Below are 19,511 nucleotides of genomic sequence, written 5' to 3' on the forward strand. Positions count from 1 at the left end.
GGTTCAAATCCCACCTGGTACCAACCTCGTCACGTCCATTGTGTCCTGAGCAAGACACTTCACCCTTGCTCCTGATGGGTGCTGGTTGGCGCCTTGCATGGCAGCTCCCTCCATCAGTGTGTGAATGGGTAAATGTGGAAGTAGTGTCAAAGCGCTTTGAGTACCTTGAAGGTAGAAAAGCGCTATACAAGTACAACCCATTATTTAATCAAAATAATATACCCAAGAATGTACAACAATTTGTTTCAACTAAAGAGAATAAATATAACTTTAGATGGAAAAATAACTTAAAACATTTGTATACTCATACAACACTAAAAACGTTTTGCATATCGGTATGTGGAATATAAATTATGTAATGGATTAACCAAAGAAGTTAAACAATGTACTGCTATAATCCTGTTTAAGAGATTATTCATAAATAGTGTTTGCAAAGTACAAGGAAGCTAGTAAAGAAAAACACAGACTCCGGTGCCACTTCACCTCCACTAAAGGATTTTAATGGTGGGACTGCTCGCCAGGACAACATTGATAGAGCCATTGCAGCGTAAGTGCTAGAAGACATGCAGAATACATATTTCTACAGGGAGTCACCCGCTTTCAGGCAGCTAATTAGCATGATACCGGCCTCAAACAGCAAATGGCACGAGAACATGTTCCAAGTTCCTAGACACAGTGGACAGTACATAAACATGAAAAGCAAGCTAAGGAAGACATTCCAAACTCTGCCTCTGCTCATCATTCAGCACTGAGGGTAAACACACTGTCAATTCTCTTATATGCTCTTTCATGCTATACTTCTAGAATGTTTGATTATCACATCACTCTTAATGTATACAAATTGACATACATAAAGGAGGATCCTAGTGGGCCAGGCCAATCTTTCCTTCTCTCTGAACTAAAATTGGGGAAATGGGTAGTTTTCTGGGCTTCACTGAAAACATGATTTTATTTCACAATTCCTTGAGGGAGAAAAAAGGCCTGGCTAGGTGTGTGTATAGCAGTATGTGTGCTGTATATAGTGACATGACATATTATCATATCATATGTGCCTTCCTGGGGTGAAGCCAGGTTTACAGCTATGTTGTGACATGTTGTTATCATGCTGTTTGTTACGTATGTATGTTATGCTGCAGCTATTTAAAATAGTTTTGTCAATTTGTTCTGGCACAAAATAAAATGGCCCTTTGAAACACATCTGTGACAGACTCTTTCCGTCGTTGTGCGGGTTCCCAGGACCATCAAGGAAGGACATCTCTTTTAGCAGGATTGACTCTTGTTTATTCTGTCAATAACACAATCTTGTCTGCGGTCGGGTCGCTTTTCAGCTGCTTCGTTCCTGCTCGCTCCTCGCTCGCTTTCAGCCGGCCGCGTCGTCGCTGTCTTCATCTCGCTCTAGGTCGTTTTCGCTCGTCAGGTTCTGCTGCAGGTTCTCCTACTAATTCTGCCTCTATCTTTCCTCCTTTTATACAGTGTGAGGAGATAAGTCAATTGTGTGCCGATGCGCGATCCATGCACCTGAATTAGATTGCGGCGGCGTCGCTCCCGGCACTCCCCGCCTCTCCGCTCAGCCGCATTCTACGCCTCCTTGCCGCCATCTTGGACAGGGCTCCAGCGTGCCCTGCCCCGCCGTCGGCCCGTCGGCTCCGCCTCTCCACAACATCTTTGTCTTTGTGTGTTGTATGTAGACCACATTGCTTAGCAGAGTTTAGTGATGCAAATGCATGTCAAGTTGATCAACAGATTGTATTATTCTCCAGTGCAATAAAAATACTGAAATGAAGGCAAAAAGGGAATTAATGGGAACCTTAAAAAAAAAAGAAGTAACTAAATAGTTACTTTTCACAGTAACACATTACTTTTTGGTGTAAGTAACTGAGTTAGTAACTGAGTTACTTTTGAAATAAAGCAACTAGTAATTGTAACTAGTTACTGGTTTTCAGTAACTAACCCCAACACTTCAAATAATATATAATAAATAAAACAAGTATTCACCTTACTTAATAATAAAAATACTAAGAATAACAGTAACAATACTACCTTCATGGTTACTACTAGTAGTACTACTACTTGTACCACAATTATAAACATCTCTTAATAATAATAAGTTTAATTAGTGCCTCCCTGACGATGTTAGTCAATTCAAAACTGAACATGGTTATCTCTGTAAAGGCAGAACTGTGTGAATACTTCATATGATAATAAATATGTAGAAGAAAAATTGTATAAAATATACCTATTAGTCAGATAATGACATTTAGGTTTAGATTTCACATTTAGGTTTAGATTTAACATTTAGATATAATGTTTATAGTCAACATTTAATTAGATTAATGTGATGAAAATTTGAGAAGTGAGTAAAATCTCAGAAATATATCTGACAGAAAAGTAAGACTGAACTTTTACATTCGGCATATTGAGTGAGGTTTGAAACGGAATGACTCAGAAAGCGTGTCTGGTGTAAACACTCTCAGGGGGTGATGGCCTGGAACCCGAACATTCCCCAAGGGCTGCCTGTACCAATGCATGTGGCAATTAGTCTACACTTATTAAATTAAGTGGAAATGTACATACTGTACGCACCAAGGCAACACTTGTCTCAAGTGTTCCATATAAAAACACTGTGTTGTTTCAGGACATCATGGGTCTCCTGTATGAAATCAATTTGAGTGCATGTATGAATACAAGGATAACAGATCATGCACGCTAAGAGATATGGTAAGTGAAATCAACATAAATCATAGAAAAAATATATATAGAAAATGCAGAAAATGATATATTTAGTTACACTTTTTAGTATTTGAATCTTGTTTTTAATATTTTTATGCAGCACTTTGGAAACATTTTTGTTGCTTAAATGTGATATATAAATAAAGTGGGTTGGACTGGATTGGATTATAGAGTTTGATATTTATGCATTATACAACATTGTGGGCTTCACGGTGGCAGAGGGGTTAGTGCGTCTGCCTCACAATACGAAGGTCCTGCAGTCCTGGGTTCAAATCCAGGCTCGGGATCTTTCTGTGTGGAGTTTGCATGTTCTCCCCGTGAATGCGTGGGTTCCCTCCGGGTACTCCGGCTTCCTCCCACTTCCAAAGACATGCACCTGGGGATAGGTTGATTGGCAACACTAAATTGGCCCTAGTGTGTGAATGTGAGTGTGAATGTTGTCTGTCTATCTGTGTTGGCCCTGCGATGAGGTGGCGACTTGTCCAGGGTGTACCCCGCCTTCCGCCCGATTGTAACTGAGATAGGCGCCAGCGCCCCCCGCGACCCCGAAAGGGAATAAGCGGTAGAAAATGGATGGATGGATGGTTACACTTTGGTGAAACTGCATCAACGTGTTCAGACAGGTACGTTTGAATTTTGCTGTAAAAAAACCCTTATACGCAAGTAAAATGTTGTATATCCATCCATCCATCCCTCCATCCATTTTCTACCTTTTATTCCCTTTGGGTTACAGGGGGGGCTGGTGCCTTTCTCAGCTACAATCGGGCGGAAGGCTGGGTACACCCTGGACAAGTCGCCATTTCATCACAGGGCCAACACGGATAGACAGACAACATTCACACACTAGGGCCAATCAACCTATCCCCAGGTGCATGTCTTTGGAGGTAGGAGGAAGCCGGAGTACCCGGAGGGAACCCATGCAGTAACGGGGAGGACATGCAAACTCCACACAGAAAGATCCCTAGCCCGGGATTGAAACCAGGACTATTCAGGACCTTCATATTGTCAGGCAGACGCACTAACCCCTGTTTCACCGTGCTGCCCACAATGTTGTATAATGCATAAATATCAAACTCTATAATCCAATCCAGTCCAACCCACTTTATTTATATAGCACATTTAAGCAACAAAAATGTTTCCAAAGTGCTGCGTAAAAATATTAAAAACAAGATTCAAATACTATCCTCAGCTCCACCAATGACTGAATAAAAACTAGATAAATGATTTTTACATGAACCAAAGTCAAAATAAATATGATTAAAAACTATTAAGAGTAAAACCAATTAAAACAATAAATAGAAATACCAATTTAAAGTGGCTAGTATGCGATGTGTGTTATTGTGTTTAATTGTTTTGAACATTTTCCTGGCAAATAAACAAATACGTCTAAAGATGCATTACATTGTATCGTATGCATGTTCCAAATAAACTAAAACTGAACTGAACTGTACTGAAGACGCTGACAAATATCGATATCATTACACTATTACCGATCCGATACTGATACTACTATCCATCCATTTTCTACCGCTTATCCCACTTTATCTCGAATGGTTTAGAACATGGGTGTCAAACTCTGGCCCGCGGGCCAAATTTGCCCCGCCGTGTAATCAATATCAAATTAACATTAGAGCTGGCCCGCCGGTATTATACAGCATTCACCGCTATTACTCATACTTGCCAACCCTCCCGAATTTCACTGTCCCTCCCGAAAAACATTCTCCCGATTTTCAGCCGGAAAACAATATTGGGGGCGTGCCTTAAAGACACTGCCTTTAGCACCCTCTACAACCTGTCGTCACTTCCGCTTTTCCTCCATACAAACAGCGTGCCGGCCCAGTCACATAATATATGCAGCTTCTACACACAGGTATGAATGCAAGGCATTCTTGGTCAACAGCCATACAGGTCACACTGAGGGTGGCCGTATAAACAACTTTAACACTGTTACAAATATGCGCCACACTGTGAACCCACACCAAAAAAGAATGACAAACACATTTCGGGAGAACATTTGCACCGTAACGCAACATAAACACAACAGAACAAATACCCTACCTACCATGAATTGATTAACGTGGACCCCGACTTAAACAAGTTGAAAAACTTATTCGGGTGTTACCATTTAGTGGTCAATTGTACGGAATATGTACTGAACTGTGCAATCTACTGATAAAAGTATCAATCAATCAATCAATCAATCAATCAAACCCAGAACCCCTTGCAGCAATAACTCTTCCGGGACGCTACAATATGAACCCCCCGCTACCAACAACCCCCCCGCGCCCCCATTTATTTTCAAATTTATTAGCCTGTGGAAAAAGTTAATGTTGATTTTTACCTGAGAAGGCTGCAAATAGAAAAGAGGCATTTATTTTTTTATTAAAATTGTATTTAATATGCCTTTAATGTTTTTTTCGTTTGTTTTTTGAAAGTTGATTTTGCACTATTAAGTTATATAAGCGTTGCTTGTTCCATATTCAGTGTTAAAGCAAATCAGTGTAGCAAACTGAGCAATAATTATTGATATTTTATTATTATTATTATTATTTGAAACTGGATTTTGCATGTCACTATAAAGTTATGTAAGCCTTGCTTGTTCAATATTCAATGCAAAAGTTGTCCGGGTCCCTTTTAAAAGGTTAATTTGTTCAGTTTAAAATTTTGGCCCACTCTGTATTTAAGTTCGACACCACAGGTTTAGAATGTAGGTATTAGCCAGGCCTCCCTCGCCCGCCTGCAGCTCGTGCAGAACTCTGCTGCTCGTCTGCTAACATAGACCCGCAGACGTGAGCACATCACCCCTATATTAGCGTACCTTCACTGGCTCCCTGTGCGTTATCGAATCAATTTCAAACTCCTTCTATTTATTTTTAAATGTCTAAACAACCTCGCGCCAACATATCTCTCCGACCTCCTTCAGCCTTACTGCCCCACCCGATCCCTAAGATCAGCCGATCAGCTGCTACTCACGGTCCCTGACACAAGGCTGAAGCTTAGAGGTGACATAGCTTTCGCCGCTGCTGCTCCCAAGCTCTGGAACGACCTGTGTCAGACAAGCCTCCTCTCTTCCTGTTTTTAAATGTCTCTTAAAAACATACTTTTATTCCTTGGCTTAACACTGAGTTATATCCATCCCGCAATGGCGCTCCATTATACACCTTCTGTGAACCTGTTTTTATGTTTTATTTATTTATTTTTTATCATGTTTTGTTTGTGTTGTGTTGTTTGCTCGGTCCTCGTATTAACCTGCCCATTGTACAGCACTTTGCTACCCCTGTGGTAAATTATAAATGTGCTTTATAAATAAAGTTGATTTGATTTCTGGGTTGCGGGGGGTGCTGCAGCCTATATCTGCTACAATCTACCATCGTTGTATATTTCAGTGTTTTTCAACCCATTTTGAGCCAAGGCACATTGTTTTCATTGAAAAAATCCCAAGGCACACCACAAGCTGAAATCTTTAAAAACCGAAACTCAGCAGCCGATATTGACAAAAAAAAGTTGTTCTGGCAATTGTTGAATATGAGCAAGCATGCATCACTATAGCTCTTGTATCAAAGTAGGTGTACTGTTACCACCTGTCACATCACACCCTGACTTATTTGCACTTTTTTGCTGTCTTAGTCCTTGTCTTGCGCTCCTATTTTGGTGTTTTTTTCCTGTTTTGTTGGTATTTTCCTGTAACGGTTTCATGTCTTCCTTGAGCGCTATTTCCGGGCCCTGCTTTGTTTTTGCAATTGAGACTATCTAAGTTGTCCGGACACTTCTTTATCCATCCTTCTTTGTGGGGACATTGTTGATTGTCATGTCATGTACGGATGTACTTTATGGACGCCGTCTGCTGCTCCACACACAGTAAGTCTTTGCTGTAGTCCAGCATTCTGTTTTTTGTTTACTTTGTAGCCAGTTCAGTTTTAATTTGGTTACGCATAGCCATGCCTAAGCGTCAATGCCTTTTCTTAGCGGCACTCGCCTTTTATTTATTTTTGGTTTAAGCATTAGATACCTTTTTTACCTGCACACTGCCTCCCGCTGTCGTCTGCGTGTTTTTATCACGACAAACCATCGTCGTCTCACACGACCTGTTCCCGACAGATGGCACATGAATTGTGAATTATAATTACTGGTGTGCTACCCAATTAGGTGAAATTACATAATCTCCCATGGCACACCAGACTGTATCTCACGGCACACTAGTGCTCCCGTCCAAAGGCAAAACCTAGTAACTCACTTCTAGCTGATTTTGAGAAAACAAAGGAAAACCAATCTATCTTGATGCTGTCTTACAAAGATTTACAAAGTCATCAAACGTATAGGTGTTTTCTTGAGCTTTCATTTTCTTGCCGATTGAATCTGCTCTCATGAACATGTGCCCTTTCTCCAGATATTTTATCACAATCTCGGGTGAGCCCCATTCTGCGTTTGCACATTGGGCAAGAGCCGTATACAGCGTCCATTTTTTATTTTGACCTCCACAGTTATCTGCCCAAAAGAGTATGCAAGGGGAAGAATCAAGAACAATACATTTAATGAAGGTGCTTGCAACGTCCTGGGCCAATCTTCCAAATATCCCCTTATGCCATAATATCACATAATCAGGTTGACCGTCGGCCCCCATTCGTGCAAATGTCTCATTAAAGACAATAAGGCGACTGACAAAGAAGCTCCGATTGGTCCCTTGAGATACTAGGTTTTTCTGTTGTATCTACGCGGTTATGTGGTAGTTGCTAGGTCCTGCCATGCGCGTAACAGCTTACTTACGGAACAAATTACAATATCGCACACACTAATGTAAAGCATATCACCTAGAAACTCCAAAATTATTATCAGCTCAGTTTTGACCAAAATTGAGTTACTGGGTTTTGCCTTTGGACGGGAGAGTGTGCCGCGGCCCAGTGGTTGAAAAACACTGGTATATATATTGTATGTGTTTGTTGTCCAAGCTTCGTGTCTTCGTGCTTTTCCGTCCATCTCCGTAAAGCTGGTTGTTGCTCGTCAGTCTGGTGAGGAGGGGAGGGGGGCGGGTGCGCCAAGGGATGATTGACAATAATGGCGACGCGTCTAGTCTGAATTGACTCCATGGGGGTGAGAACCATCTCCAGCCGACACAAGGGAACATCTCAGGTGAATGTTTCGCGTCGCACAGGATAAAAAAACACCCCCGAGGGAGGACATTAGCACCAGTGGCAAATACTTGGCTTCGGCAAGAAGGATTTTTGCCTTTGCTAGCTTCTAGTTAGCTCGCTAGCTGGCTAAGTTCGAAGAGGGTCGCATTGTGAGGAGGAGGGGCGGTCAGCTTGCACGGACCTGGCTAAACCAACAATGTCGCTGCTTCACAAGCTTCCCGTCTCCATTTGTGAATGAAGTGTGTGCTTTTCCAAAAACATCCTCCCTCCTTCGAGCGGCTAGTGTTGGCTAGTGGGCTAGCTTCGTGGGCTGGTGTTTCGGCTCTGTTCGGACTTGCTCGAGCTTTGCTTTCGGAACCCGCTGGTGCAAGCTCACTTTGGGCTAACGTGCTAGGATCAACTTGAACCTTCGCAGGAGCATTGCGATCTTTTTTTTGTCGTATTCAATGACTACCGGCAGGAACAACCGAGCCATGATGGAAGGAGTCGGGGCCAGAGTGGTCCGCGGACCCGACTGGAAGTGGGGCAAGCAGGACGGCGGAGAGGGACATGTTGGCACCGTGAGAAGTTTTGAAAGTCCCGAGGAGGTCGTTGTTGTCTGGGATAACGGAACGGCTGCGAACTACCGCTGCTCTGGAGCTTACGACGTGAGGATATTAGACAGTGCACCTACAGGTAACTTCTTACAAACCAAACACCAAATCAGTTAACTGTAGACCAGTGGTTCTTAACCTTGTTGGAGGTACCGAACCCCACCAGTTTCATATGCACATTCACCGAGCCCTTCTTAAGTGAAAAACAAAGTGTTTTTTTTTTCAAATTCAAGACAAAGCTATATGTTGTTGGTAACACTTTATTATGGGGAACATATTCTAAGTAACAAAGACTTAAAGGCCTACTGAAATGAGATTTTCTTATTTAAACGGGGATAGCAGGTCCATTCTGTGTCATACTTGATCATTTTGCGATATTGCCATATTTTTGCTGTAAGGATTTAGTAGATAACATCCATGTTTGATGGCTCCGCACATATTCACATTGTTTTTAATGGGAGCCTCCAACAAAAAGTGCTATTCGGACCGAGAAAACGACAATTTCCCCATTAAGATAGCCAGAAGGGTGTCTCCACGGGTGTCTTGACGCGCAGTGTTTCAGGGGAGTCGACGGCAGCTATGGACGGCACAAGCTCAGCTTTTCTCGGTAAGAACTGACTTTTTAACCACAATTTTCTCATCGAAACCTGCTGGTTGACATGTGGTAGGCATCCATGTTCTCTTGACCGCGCTCTGATCCATAGTAAAGTTTCACCTCCAGGAATTTTAAACAAGGAATCACTGTGTGTTTGTGTGGCTAAAGGCTAAAGCTTCCCAACTCCATCTTTCTACTGTGACTTCTCCAATATTAATTGAACAAATTGCAAAAGATTCAGCAACACAGATGTCCAAAAAACTGTATAATTATGCCGTTAAAACAGACGACATTTAGCTGTGTGTGTGTGCGCAGCGCTCATACGTCTTGCGTACACGTCATCATTACACGACATTTCGAAGACAAAACTCCCGGGAAATTTAAAATTGTAATTTAGTAAACTAAAAAGGCCGTATTGGCATGTGTTGCAATGTTAATATTTCATCATTGATGTATAAACTATCAGACTGCGTGGTGGGTAGTAGTGGGTTTCAGTAGGCCTTTAATTTAGAGTTATTTGGGCACTATGGGAACATATTCTAAGTAATATAGACTTCATTTAGAGTTATTTGGTTAGGGTCAAGGTTAGAGGGTTAGGGTTATTATAATAAGCATTAATTAGTACTTAATGACTAGTTGAGAGCCAATATGTGACTAATTTGTATGTTAATAAGCAACTAATTAATGGTGAATATGTTTCCTATACTAAAGTGTTACCATGTTTTTTTTACTGGTGCACAAAATGAACCGTGCATGAACATCACCTTGTTCAAACAACAAAACCAAGACAGTGCATAAACTCACAACAAATTACACACCTGGAAATCAATCAGCTGTTGCTGTATCCGTAATATGCCAAAGGGGAGAAGTTTGTATTTACACGAAGAGTCAGGTGTGTTTTGCCCTCGGCCGAACCCCTGAGGTCGACTCACCGAACCCCTAGGGTTCGATCGAACCCAGGTTAAGAACCATTGCTGTGTTTTCTTCTTTATGGGGCCTAGAAAGATTCAGACACTTTGTAGTTACACTACTACACAATAACAACACACCAATGTTTACACTAGAGCAGTGGTTCTCAACCTTTTTCAGTGATGTATCCCATGTGAACATTTTTTTTAATTCAAGTACCCCCTAATCAGAGCAAACCATTTTTGGTTGAAAAAAAGAGATAACAAAGTAAAATACAGCACTATAGGTTTCTGATTAATTAAATTGTATAACAGTGCAATATATTGCTCATTTGTAGTGGTCTTTCTTGAACTATTTGGAAAAAAAGATATAAAAATAACTAAAAACTTGTTGAAAAATAAAATACGGGGATTGTAATAGGGATCCATCTGGATTCAGAATCAGAATCAGCTTTATTGTCACTACGCAGGGTAATGAGATTGAGGCCATTCCATACAGTGCGATGTGTGTATGCAAGAAAACAATGTGTAAATATATAAAAATATAGAAGAGCAAAGAAAGGTGTGGAAGAGAACAGTGTACACTCAATACCCTCTGTACAATGTACACTGTACACTCTGTGCAAATGTACACCCTATACACTCTGTAAAAATGTGACTCTATACAGTGGGTGAAAGGAATATATACATGAATATCTGCATGAAATATACAGGGTGGTTGGTGGAAAGGGCTATTGCACCGAAAGAGAAGGCAGTTATGAGGGTCAATGGGGCAGTCCCTTCAGCGTGATTACGGCCCTGGGGAAGAAGCTGTTCTTTAGCCTGTTTGTCTTGTTTTTTATGCACCTGTAGCGCTTCCCGGAGGGTAGCAGGTGGAACAGGTCAGAGCCAGGGTGGGTGCTGTCCTTGATGATGGCACTGGCTCTGTTGAGGCAGCGGGAGGTGTAGATGTCCATTAGAGAGGGGAGAGGGCGGCCGATGATCTTCTGAGGCGTCTTGACCACTTTTTGCAGCCTCTCCCTTAATTCTAAACATTTCTTCACAAAAAAATAAATCTTTAACATCAATATTTATGGAACATGTCCACAAAAAATCTAGCTGTCAACACTGAATATTGCATTGTTCTATTTTTTCACAGTTTATGAACTTACATTAATATTTTGTTGAAGTTTTATTCAATAAACATATTTATAAAGGATTTTTGAATTGTTGCTATTTTTTAGAATATTAAAAAAAAATCTCACATACCCTTTGGCATACCTTCAAGTACCCCCATTTGAGAACCACTGCACTAGAGCAGTGTTTTTCAACCTTTTTTGAACCAAGGCACATTTTTCCATTGAAATAATGCGGAGGCACACCACCAGCAGAAAACATTAAAAATGAAACTCAGCAGTCGATATTGACGATAAATAGTAGTTCTCACAAGTGTTGGATATGAATTCAAACCATAACCAAGCATGCATAACTATAGCTCTTGTCTTAAAGTACTGTCACAACCTGTCACATCACGCTAGGGCTGGGCGATATTGGCTTTTATTAATATCGCAATATTTTTATGCCATATTGTGATATACGATATGTATTACGATATTTTGCCTTGGCCTAGAATGAACATTTGATGTATATAATCACAGCAGTATGATGATTCTATGTGTCTAGATTAAAAAATTCTTCTTCATACTGCATTAATATATGCTACTTTTAAACTTTCATGCAGAGAGGGAAATCACAACTAAGTCATTTGACCAAAACTCTATTTATTAAATACTCTTCATTCTCTCACGGTTGACTTTTTAAATGAAAGAACAAATTAAAAGTGTTGCTTCCTTTTTGTAGTAACACTTCTGCTGCATACTTTGCATATTGCTGGTGCCTGCTGAATATCTTCCCACTTGAAGCCAAACCACCGCCAGATGATGGATCCCCTGCTCTTTATTTTGGCCATTTCTTGTTCTTCCTCCATTTGTGATCGGTTTAGCACCTTCTCTCTTGTATTGTCACAAGCTCCGCTCCACTCGACCTGCCTCAGCTACCGTTAGCCATGCTGCTACCTCTCTGCTCGGCGAGAGGGTATGGCGTTAGACGCGTGACAGTATGTGACATATGTAAGAATGCGGGCTTGTTTTAAGTCTGTGTGAGAAGGAGAGACGCAGAGTGACAAATGGCAGTAATGTAATGCCCGCAGCTAAAAGCAACTGTGTGAGAACATATGATCAAATATTCCAATATAGTCGTTTTCTATATCGCACAGAGACAAACCTGCGATATATCGTTTATATCGATATATCGCCCAGCCCTACATCACGCCATTACTTATTTGGAGATTGTTTAGTGTCTTTCTGTGTGAAGTGTTTTAGTTCTTGTTTTGTGCTCCTATTTTGGTGGCTTTTCCTGTTTTGTTCTTGTTTTGTGCTCCTATTTTGGTGGCTTTTCCTGTTTTTTTGGTATTTTCCTGTAGCAGTTTCATGTCTTCCTTGAGTGCTATTTTCCTGAACCTGCTTTGTTTTTCGCAACCAAAACTATTTAAGTTGTCGCTATCCTTCTTTGCGGGGACATTGTTGATTGTCATGTCATGTTTGGATGTACTTTGTGGACGCCGTCTGCTCCACACGCTGTAAGTCTTTGCTGCAGTCCAGCATTCTGTTTTTGTTTACTTTTCATCCTGTTCAGTTTTTGTTTCGTTTTGCATAGCCTTCCCTAAGCTTCAATGCCTTTTCTTGGCGGCACTTGCCTAATGCTTATTTTTGGTTCTAAGCATTAGATACCTTTTTACCTGCACACTTTCGTCTGCATATTGTGATCATGACAAAACATGTCTCTGACATCTACAAAGCAATTAGCTACTTGCTGCCACCTACTGATTAGAAGAGTATAACATGATTACTCTGCCAAGCTCTAGACAGCACCAACACTCAACAACGGCACATTTGCCGATTATTATTACTGGTTTGCAAAAAATATTTTTAACCCAAATAGGTTAAATTACATATTTTCCCACGGCACACCAGACTGTATCTCAGTGTGCTGCGGCACAGTGGTTGAAAAACACTGCACTAGAGTCACAAAGCCCTGGACATTTCCCTTTCCTAATATTGATTATTTGTATATAATGTCAGAGCAATGGCATTAAACCGAAGGTCCTGTTTAATGACGGGAGCGCACTGCTGTTTTAAAGCATCTTCTGCAAAACCACTTGTCAAAGTTCTAAACAGCAAGAGCGCTCTGCTGTTTTTAAAAGGAATTGATTAAGAGTGACAAGAAGACTTAAGTTTTTTTTGCATTCTAACATGTAAAAATTGTCTCGCTAATGGGTTAAATCAATTCTACCTATAAATCACTTTAAAAGGTATTTAGAAACCGCCAACAATACATTATGTTTTTTTATAACATGTATAATAACCAGAGGTCAGTAGAGTAACCAGAAATTGTACTCAAGTAAGAGTACTGTTACTTTGGAGATTTATTACTCAAGTAAAAGTAAGGAGTAGTCACCCAAATATTTACTTGAGTAAAAGTAAAAAGTATGTTGTGAAAAAACTACTTATGTACTGAGTAACTGATGAGTAACCTGTTCGTTTAATGATGACGGCAACAAATAATGCACTCAAACATAGAAATAGCAATGAACAAATTCAGAGCCAGGAATATATCTTAAGCAACTAAAACAATAATATATATTAAATAATATATATTTGGTTTTACACTGTATTGAAAAAAAAATTGAAAATTAATTTTACCTTTGCAACCTCATTATACTATTGGCTAAGTTTTATATTCATAAATGTAAGTTTCTCAATACCTGACCTGTTTTTTTGTGCCTTTAAAATGATTTGGAACTACATTAAAACACTCTACCTCTAACAACCAAAAAGCTGTGATAACAATGATGCTGTGTTCCAAATTTAAGTTATTTACTGAGATTGAGTGAGCCTATGGCTTTGCACTTTGTTTACTTTATATATTTTTGCATTGTATTTTAATTTCTTTGAATTTACAACCCCCTGGCGCTGTTTTGTACGGTTTTTGTACTTACTTTGATTATTATTTTCAACTGTTTGTAAATGTTGAAATTTCTAAATAAAGGTTGGCTCTGTTTGATTGTTGAAATGGAGTCAAGCGTCACCAGTGACTGCATTTGATTGGTGAAACGGAGTCAAACGTCACCAGTGACTGCATATGATTGGTGAAACGCAGGCATTTTATATATCCTACTTTGAAGGTCTGTGCGACAAAACAAAACAAACAAAGCGTGCATTAACAGATCGATAAAAATCAGTAGCGAGCTGAATGTAGATAAATGGAGTGGAGTAAAAGTAGCGTTTCTTCTCTATAAATATACTCAAGTAAAAGTTAAAGTATGTTGCATTAAAACTACTCTTAGAAGTACAATTTATCCCAAAAGTTACTCAAGTAGATGTAACGGAGTAAATGTAGCGCGTTACTACCCAGCTCTGATAATAACCCAGCTGTAGCAACATTGCTACTGTATAAGCGAATACAGAGGAACTCCCTTTTTTTTTTTTTTTTTTTCCTAGCAGAGTAACACATCGGCATTCTTCGGTGTTAGCCGTAAAAGTTAGCTATGGCAAGAGATACGCTTGCTTCTATGTCAGGACCCGAATTGTGTTTGAGATTGTAATGCACAACACAATGCGATATGATACCAATCTGTACTGACTGCAAAACATGAACAATCATATTGCGGTATCTGTGAAGGCCCACATTTCATGTTTTATTTGTACACAGCTAGCCCCACAGCATATGTGGCTGTAATAACACACATGAGGTGCTGCATGTATGATGATCAATATTAAAGTGACTCACTCGATGATCAGCCGTGCGTTCGGTCCAGCTGTGTGGGAGTGTTTTTTCCAGTTTATATTGGGCAAGCACTCCATGTATTTCGAAATAGCATGGCTCCAAGTTTCACATGTACAGCGTCAAAGTCATGTCAACGTCATTCTCTCGGCTTTTGTTTGCTCCAATGTTTCACCCGTCCTTTGTCATCCTTTGTATATTCAGCTTCAAAAAATAGGTTGTGAATCCTCATTGGTCCAAAAATAGTAATCTTTTGTGTTACCAAGTCTGCCAGGATTAGAAAACACTTGCGTTTGTTTCCGGAAGTAGAACACTCATTTCTTGCCGAAAATCAGAAGTGTGCTGTTATGGAAATCAGTTCCGGCAATGCTTTAAATGACCAAAATAGGGTAAATATTGAACATAATACATATTGTTTTGAACGTGTCTGTTACGACATTATATGTAGACTTACAGTGTGTATATAAAACATTGATGGTGGGTTCTGAAGTTGTTTTAGAGGGCTTTGAAAGATACAATGGTGACTCCCATCTTCCAAACATTTTTTTCTCATGGTTAAAATCCTAAAAAAAAGAAAGACACATGTTTTTGTCCCTCAGAATGATTCTGAATGATAGGCAAAAATCCCCCCCCCCCCCCCAAAAAAGTGCAGTTCCTCTTTAAGGAGCTGCTGCAAAAAACTCAAATCAAAAAGTCTATTCAATTTGGCATGCATTACAGTAGTATAACATGAAAATGCAAAACAATTAACAATGCAATACATCCTGTTTAAACTTGTGCTATTCAACAAAAATTAAAAAGAAACTCACTTTCATGTACCTTCTGCAACAACTACTAAAGAAAAATATTACCGGTATATGATAGGAGCTTTCTGCAAATTACTGCAAAAAAGCTAGTCAACGATCCTCTATATGACAGCAGCACTCTCAGGTTCATGCAGTTGCTACCCAAAACAGGAAAGATGAAGCTGTAATGAAGGACTTACTGCAATATTGATTCGGTAGACTGGAACAATGCTTTTTTAAAGGACTCACTGCAAAAACGTTACTCAAGCATGCTATGTATGACCAAGCCTGAGCGATTAACCTTTTTCACCAAAAATTCGATTGACTATTTTACCCCCATTTTCGAATTTTCTCTACTTTCTAAAAGAAAAAATGGAAACAAATGGCAAAGGTAATTCAAAATAAGTTTTATCAATAGTAATTTCAGGATTCAGGAGGAACAGTGTGGTTTTCGTCCTGGTCGTGGAACTGTGGACCAGCTCTATACTCTCGGCAGGGTTCTTGAGGGTGCATGGGAGTTTGCCCAACCAGTCTACATGTGCTTTGTGGACTTGGAGAAGGCATTCGACCGTGTCCCTCGGGAAGTCCTGTGGGGAGTGCTCAGAGAGTATGGGGTATCGGACTGTCTTATTGTGGCGGTCCGTTCCCTGTACGATCAGTGCCAGAGCTTGGTTCGCATTGCCGGCAGTAAGTCGAACACATTTCCAGTGAGGGTTGGACTCCGCCAAGGCTGTCCTTTGTCACCGATTCTGTTCATAACTTTTATTGACAGAATTTCTAGGCGCAGTCAAGGCGTTTAGGGGTTCCGGTTTGGTAACCGCAGGATTAGGTCTCTGCTTTTTGCAGATGATGTGGTCCTGATGGCTTCATCTGACCGGGATCTTCAGCTCTCGCTGGATCGGTTCGCAGTCGAGTGTGAAGCGACCGGAATGAGAATCAGCACCTCCAAGTCCGAGTCCATGGTTCTCGCCCGGAAAAGGGTGGAGTGCCATCTCCGGGTTGGGGAGGAGACCCTGCCCCAAGTGGAGGAGTTCAAGTACCTAGGAGTCTTGTTCACGAGTGAGGGAAGAGTGGATCGTGAGATCGACAGGCGGATCGGTGCGGCGTCTTCAGTAATGCGGACGTTGTACCGATCCGTTGTGGTGAAGAAGGAGCTGAGCCGGAAGGCAAAGCTCTCAATTTACCGGTCGATCTACGTTCCCATCCTCACCTATGGTCATGAGCTTTGGGTCATGACCGAAAGGATAAGATCACGGGTACAAGCGGCCGAAATGAGTTTCCTCCGCCGTGTGGCGGGGCTCTCCCTTAGAGATAGGGTGAGAAGCTCTGCCAACCGGGAGGGACTCAAAGTAAAGCCGCTGCTCCTCCACATCGAGAGGAGCCAGATGAGGTGGTTCGGGCATCTGGTCAGGATGCCACCCGAACGCCTCCCTAGGGAGGTGTTTAGGGCACGTCCAACCGGTAGGAGGCCACGGGGAAGACCCAGGACACGTTGGGAAGACTATGTCTCCCGGCTGGCCTGGGAACGCCTCGGGATCCCCCGGGAAGAGCTAGACGAAGTGGCTGGGGAGAGGGAAGTCTGGGTTTCCCTGGTTAGGCTGTTGCCCCCGCGACCCGACCTCGGATAAGCGGAAGATGATGGATGGATGGAATAGTAATTTGACATGACACTGCAATTTAGTGATATCAAAATTCAAATTTGTATAATGTTGTTGTTTTTAGACCAGATATGAATTGTACTCCTTATGGAATCATTTTCAAAGAACTAAATCAAAACTTTCCTCTCGGAGGCAATACTTCTGAATGCTCCTTGAATAAATTACTTCTGTAAACAAAACTGTAGCCTTGCACAATGCACATTTCATGCAAATAAGTAACCTCCAACATTGAGATTAACAAACTGCAAAGTTAAAACTAATATAAAACGAGTATTATAAAATTATTATTATACTGTACATGCAGGAGTGAGAGGAGAGTGAAGAAAAAAAAAACTATTTTTTTAGGTTTTAAATGTCAGCAACAAAACACTTAATCGGAAAATGTATATATTGCCCAGGCCTGCATATGACTGAAGTGTTTTTAGGAATATTCTGCACAAGTGTTGGCTTGTGTGCATGCACCTACTCAAAAATTGTCTTCGTCTTTAAGGAATAAAGCACGATGGAACAATGTGTGACACCTGCCGTCAACAGCCCATCATTGGCATTCGTTGGAAATGTGCGGAGTGCACCAATTACGACCTCTGTACAACCTGTTACCATGGAGACAAACATCATCTGAGACACCGCTTCTACAGGATCACCACCCCGGGCAGCGAGAGGTTAGTTAATCCAAGTGTGCTTAAAGCTGTAGAGACACTTCGACAGGCATGTAGTAACTAGCACATAGTTTTTTTTTTTTTACCCTCATTATTGTTTATTTGAAGTTTGGGTGTGTTGATGTGCTATTTGAGAATCTTTATTGCGCATTTGCTCACAAGCAGTCAGAATCTATCTCTGTGCTCCCAGCCCTTCAGTTGCCAGGCAACAAACTCGCCTGGCTTAAATCTTTGAAAATAATATTTGGCAAGTGATTCCCCTTTACATGATTTATCTTGTGTTAACGTTTTTAATTCAAATATATTTTTCCTTGTGCAGACTGGATAAGCACATGTGCATTTATTCTCACATTCTTATAATTAGAATGTAAATCCAGCTACCAGTTAGGCAGAAAATAACCCCAGGTAAATGCAGTTGAACTTTCACGCCTGAGAACATGCCTCTGCCAAGATGCTGGGCTTCCGTAATTGTCTTTTTCAGAAAACAATAAAAAACATTCCTTAATCAAACTAGAATGAAACCTGCTCTTTATGGTTTTATTTGAATAATAACAAGGTACACGTTTAATTTAAAACACAATTTTATACAGGTTGGGGGTCCTAGTTCCGTCTCTGTTTGGGGGTCCTCTGTCTAGAAAACATTGAAGACCACTATAGAGCTGGACGGTGTGGCTCGGTTGGTAGAGCAGCCGTGCCAGTAACCTGAGCCTTCCTGGTTCAATAGGCTTCTGGCATCCTAGTCCTGTCTGTTGGGTACTTGACCAATACACTTTACCCTTGCTCCTGATGGGTCGTGGTTATAAAAGTTTGCGACTGACAGTGCCAAAGCAAACGGAATTACAAAGAAGGTAATGGAGTTTATGGCTTTGGATGATCAACTGTTTTGTGTTGTGGAGGACATTGGCTTTCGGAGACTCATGGAGCACATTGAGCCCCGTTACACGATACAGAGCAGACGATGTTTCTCTGATGCTTGCTTACCGGAGATGTATGACAGTGTTGCAGCCCGCGTCCACGAGCTCTTGGTTAAAGATAATGATTTTCACTTCAGCTTCACGACAGACATATGGAGCGCGGATGTCAGCCCCACCAGCATGCTGAGTTTAACTGCACAATGGGTAGACAAGGATTTCAAGTCACAAAAGATTGTACTTCACTCACAGGAGTTCCGAGGGTCCCATACGGCAGCAGCCATATCCGACGCATTCACCAGGATGTTTGAAATGTGGCAAATAGACCGGGCTAAAGTTATCTATATTAAAATAAATTAAACTAAAATTGTTTTATATATTGTTAGTTTCCTTCTTTTTATTCTGAAGCTGAAGTACTGTTATTGACAAATCTGTTCTGTCCTGGGATATGTTGTGTACCTGTATAAGTGTATAAGGTTACAAGCACACACTTATGGAGATTTAGTGGGGCCTCTGTTTACATTATTAGCCTGTTGTGTAGGCTACCTGTATAAGTGTAAGAGGTTACAAGCACACACTTATTGAGATTTACTTGAGTCTTCTGTTTACATTATTGGCCTGTTGTGTAGGCTACCTGTATAGTGTATGAGGTTACAAGCACACACTTATTGAGATTTAGTGGGGCCTCTGTTTACAGTATTAGCCTGTTGTGTAGGCTACCT

The 19,511-nt window shown here is 40.9% G+C and overlaps 1 protein-coding gene across 4 annotated transcripts in view; it reads left to right on the forward strand.

Moving 5' to 3' along the window:
• Positions 1–7,733: 7,733 nt before the first annotated feature.
• mib1 (MIB E3 ubiquitin protein ligase 1) overlaps positions 7,734–19,511 on the forward strand; it is a 117,353-nt gene continuing 105,575 nt past the window's right edge. For all 4 annotated transcript variants that reach the window (XM_061920566.1, XM_061920567.1, XM_061920568.1 and 1 more), the window contains exons 1-2: positions 7,734–8,534; positions 17,710–17,881. In XM_061920566.1, coding sequence (XP_061776550.1) covers positions 8,306–8,534; positions 17,710–17,881 — 401 coding nt within the window. In that variant the 5' untranslated portion in view covers positions 7,734–8,305. The remainder of the gene's footprint in view (positions 8,535–17,709; positions 17,882–19,511) is intronic.

The sequence above is a fragment of the Nerophis ophidion genome, linkage group LG14, assembly GCF_033978795.1.
Source record: "Nerophis ophidion isolate RoL-2023_Sa linkage group LG14, RoL_Noph_v1.0, whole genome shotgun sequence".
Lineage (NCBI taxonomy): Eukaryota > Metazoa > Chordata > Actinopteri > Syngnathiformes > Syngnathidae > Nerophis > Nerophis ophidion.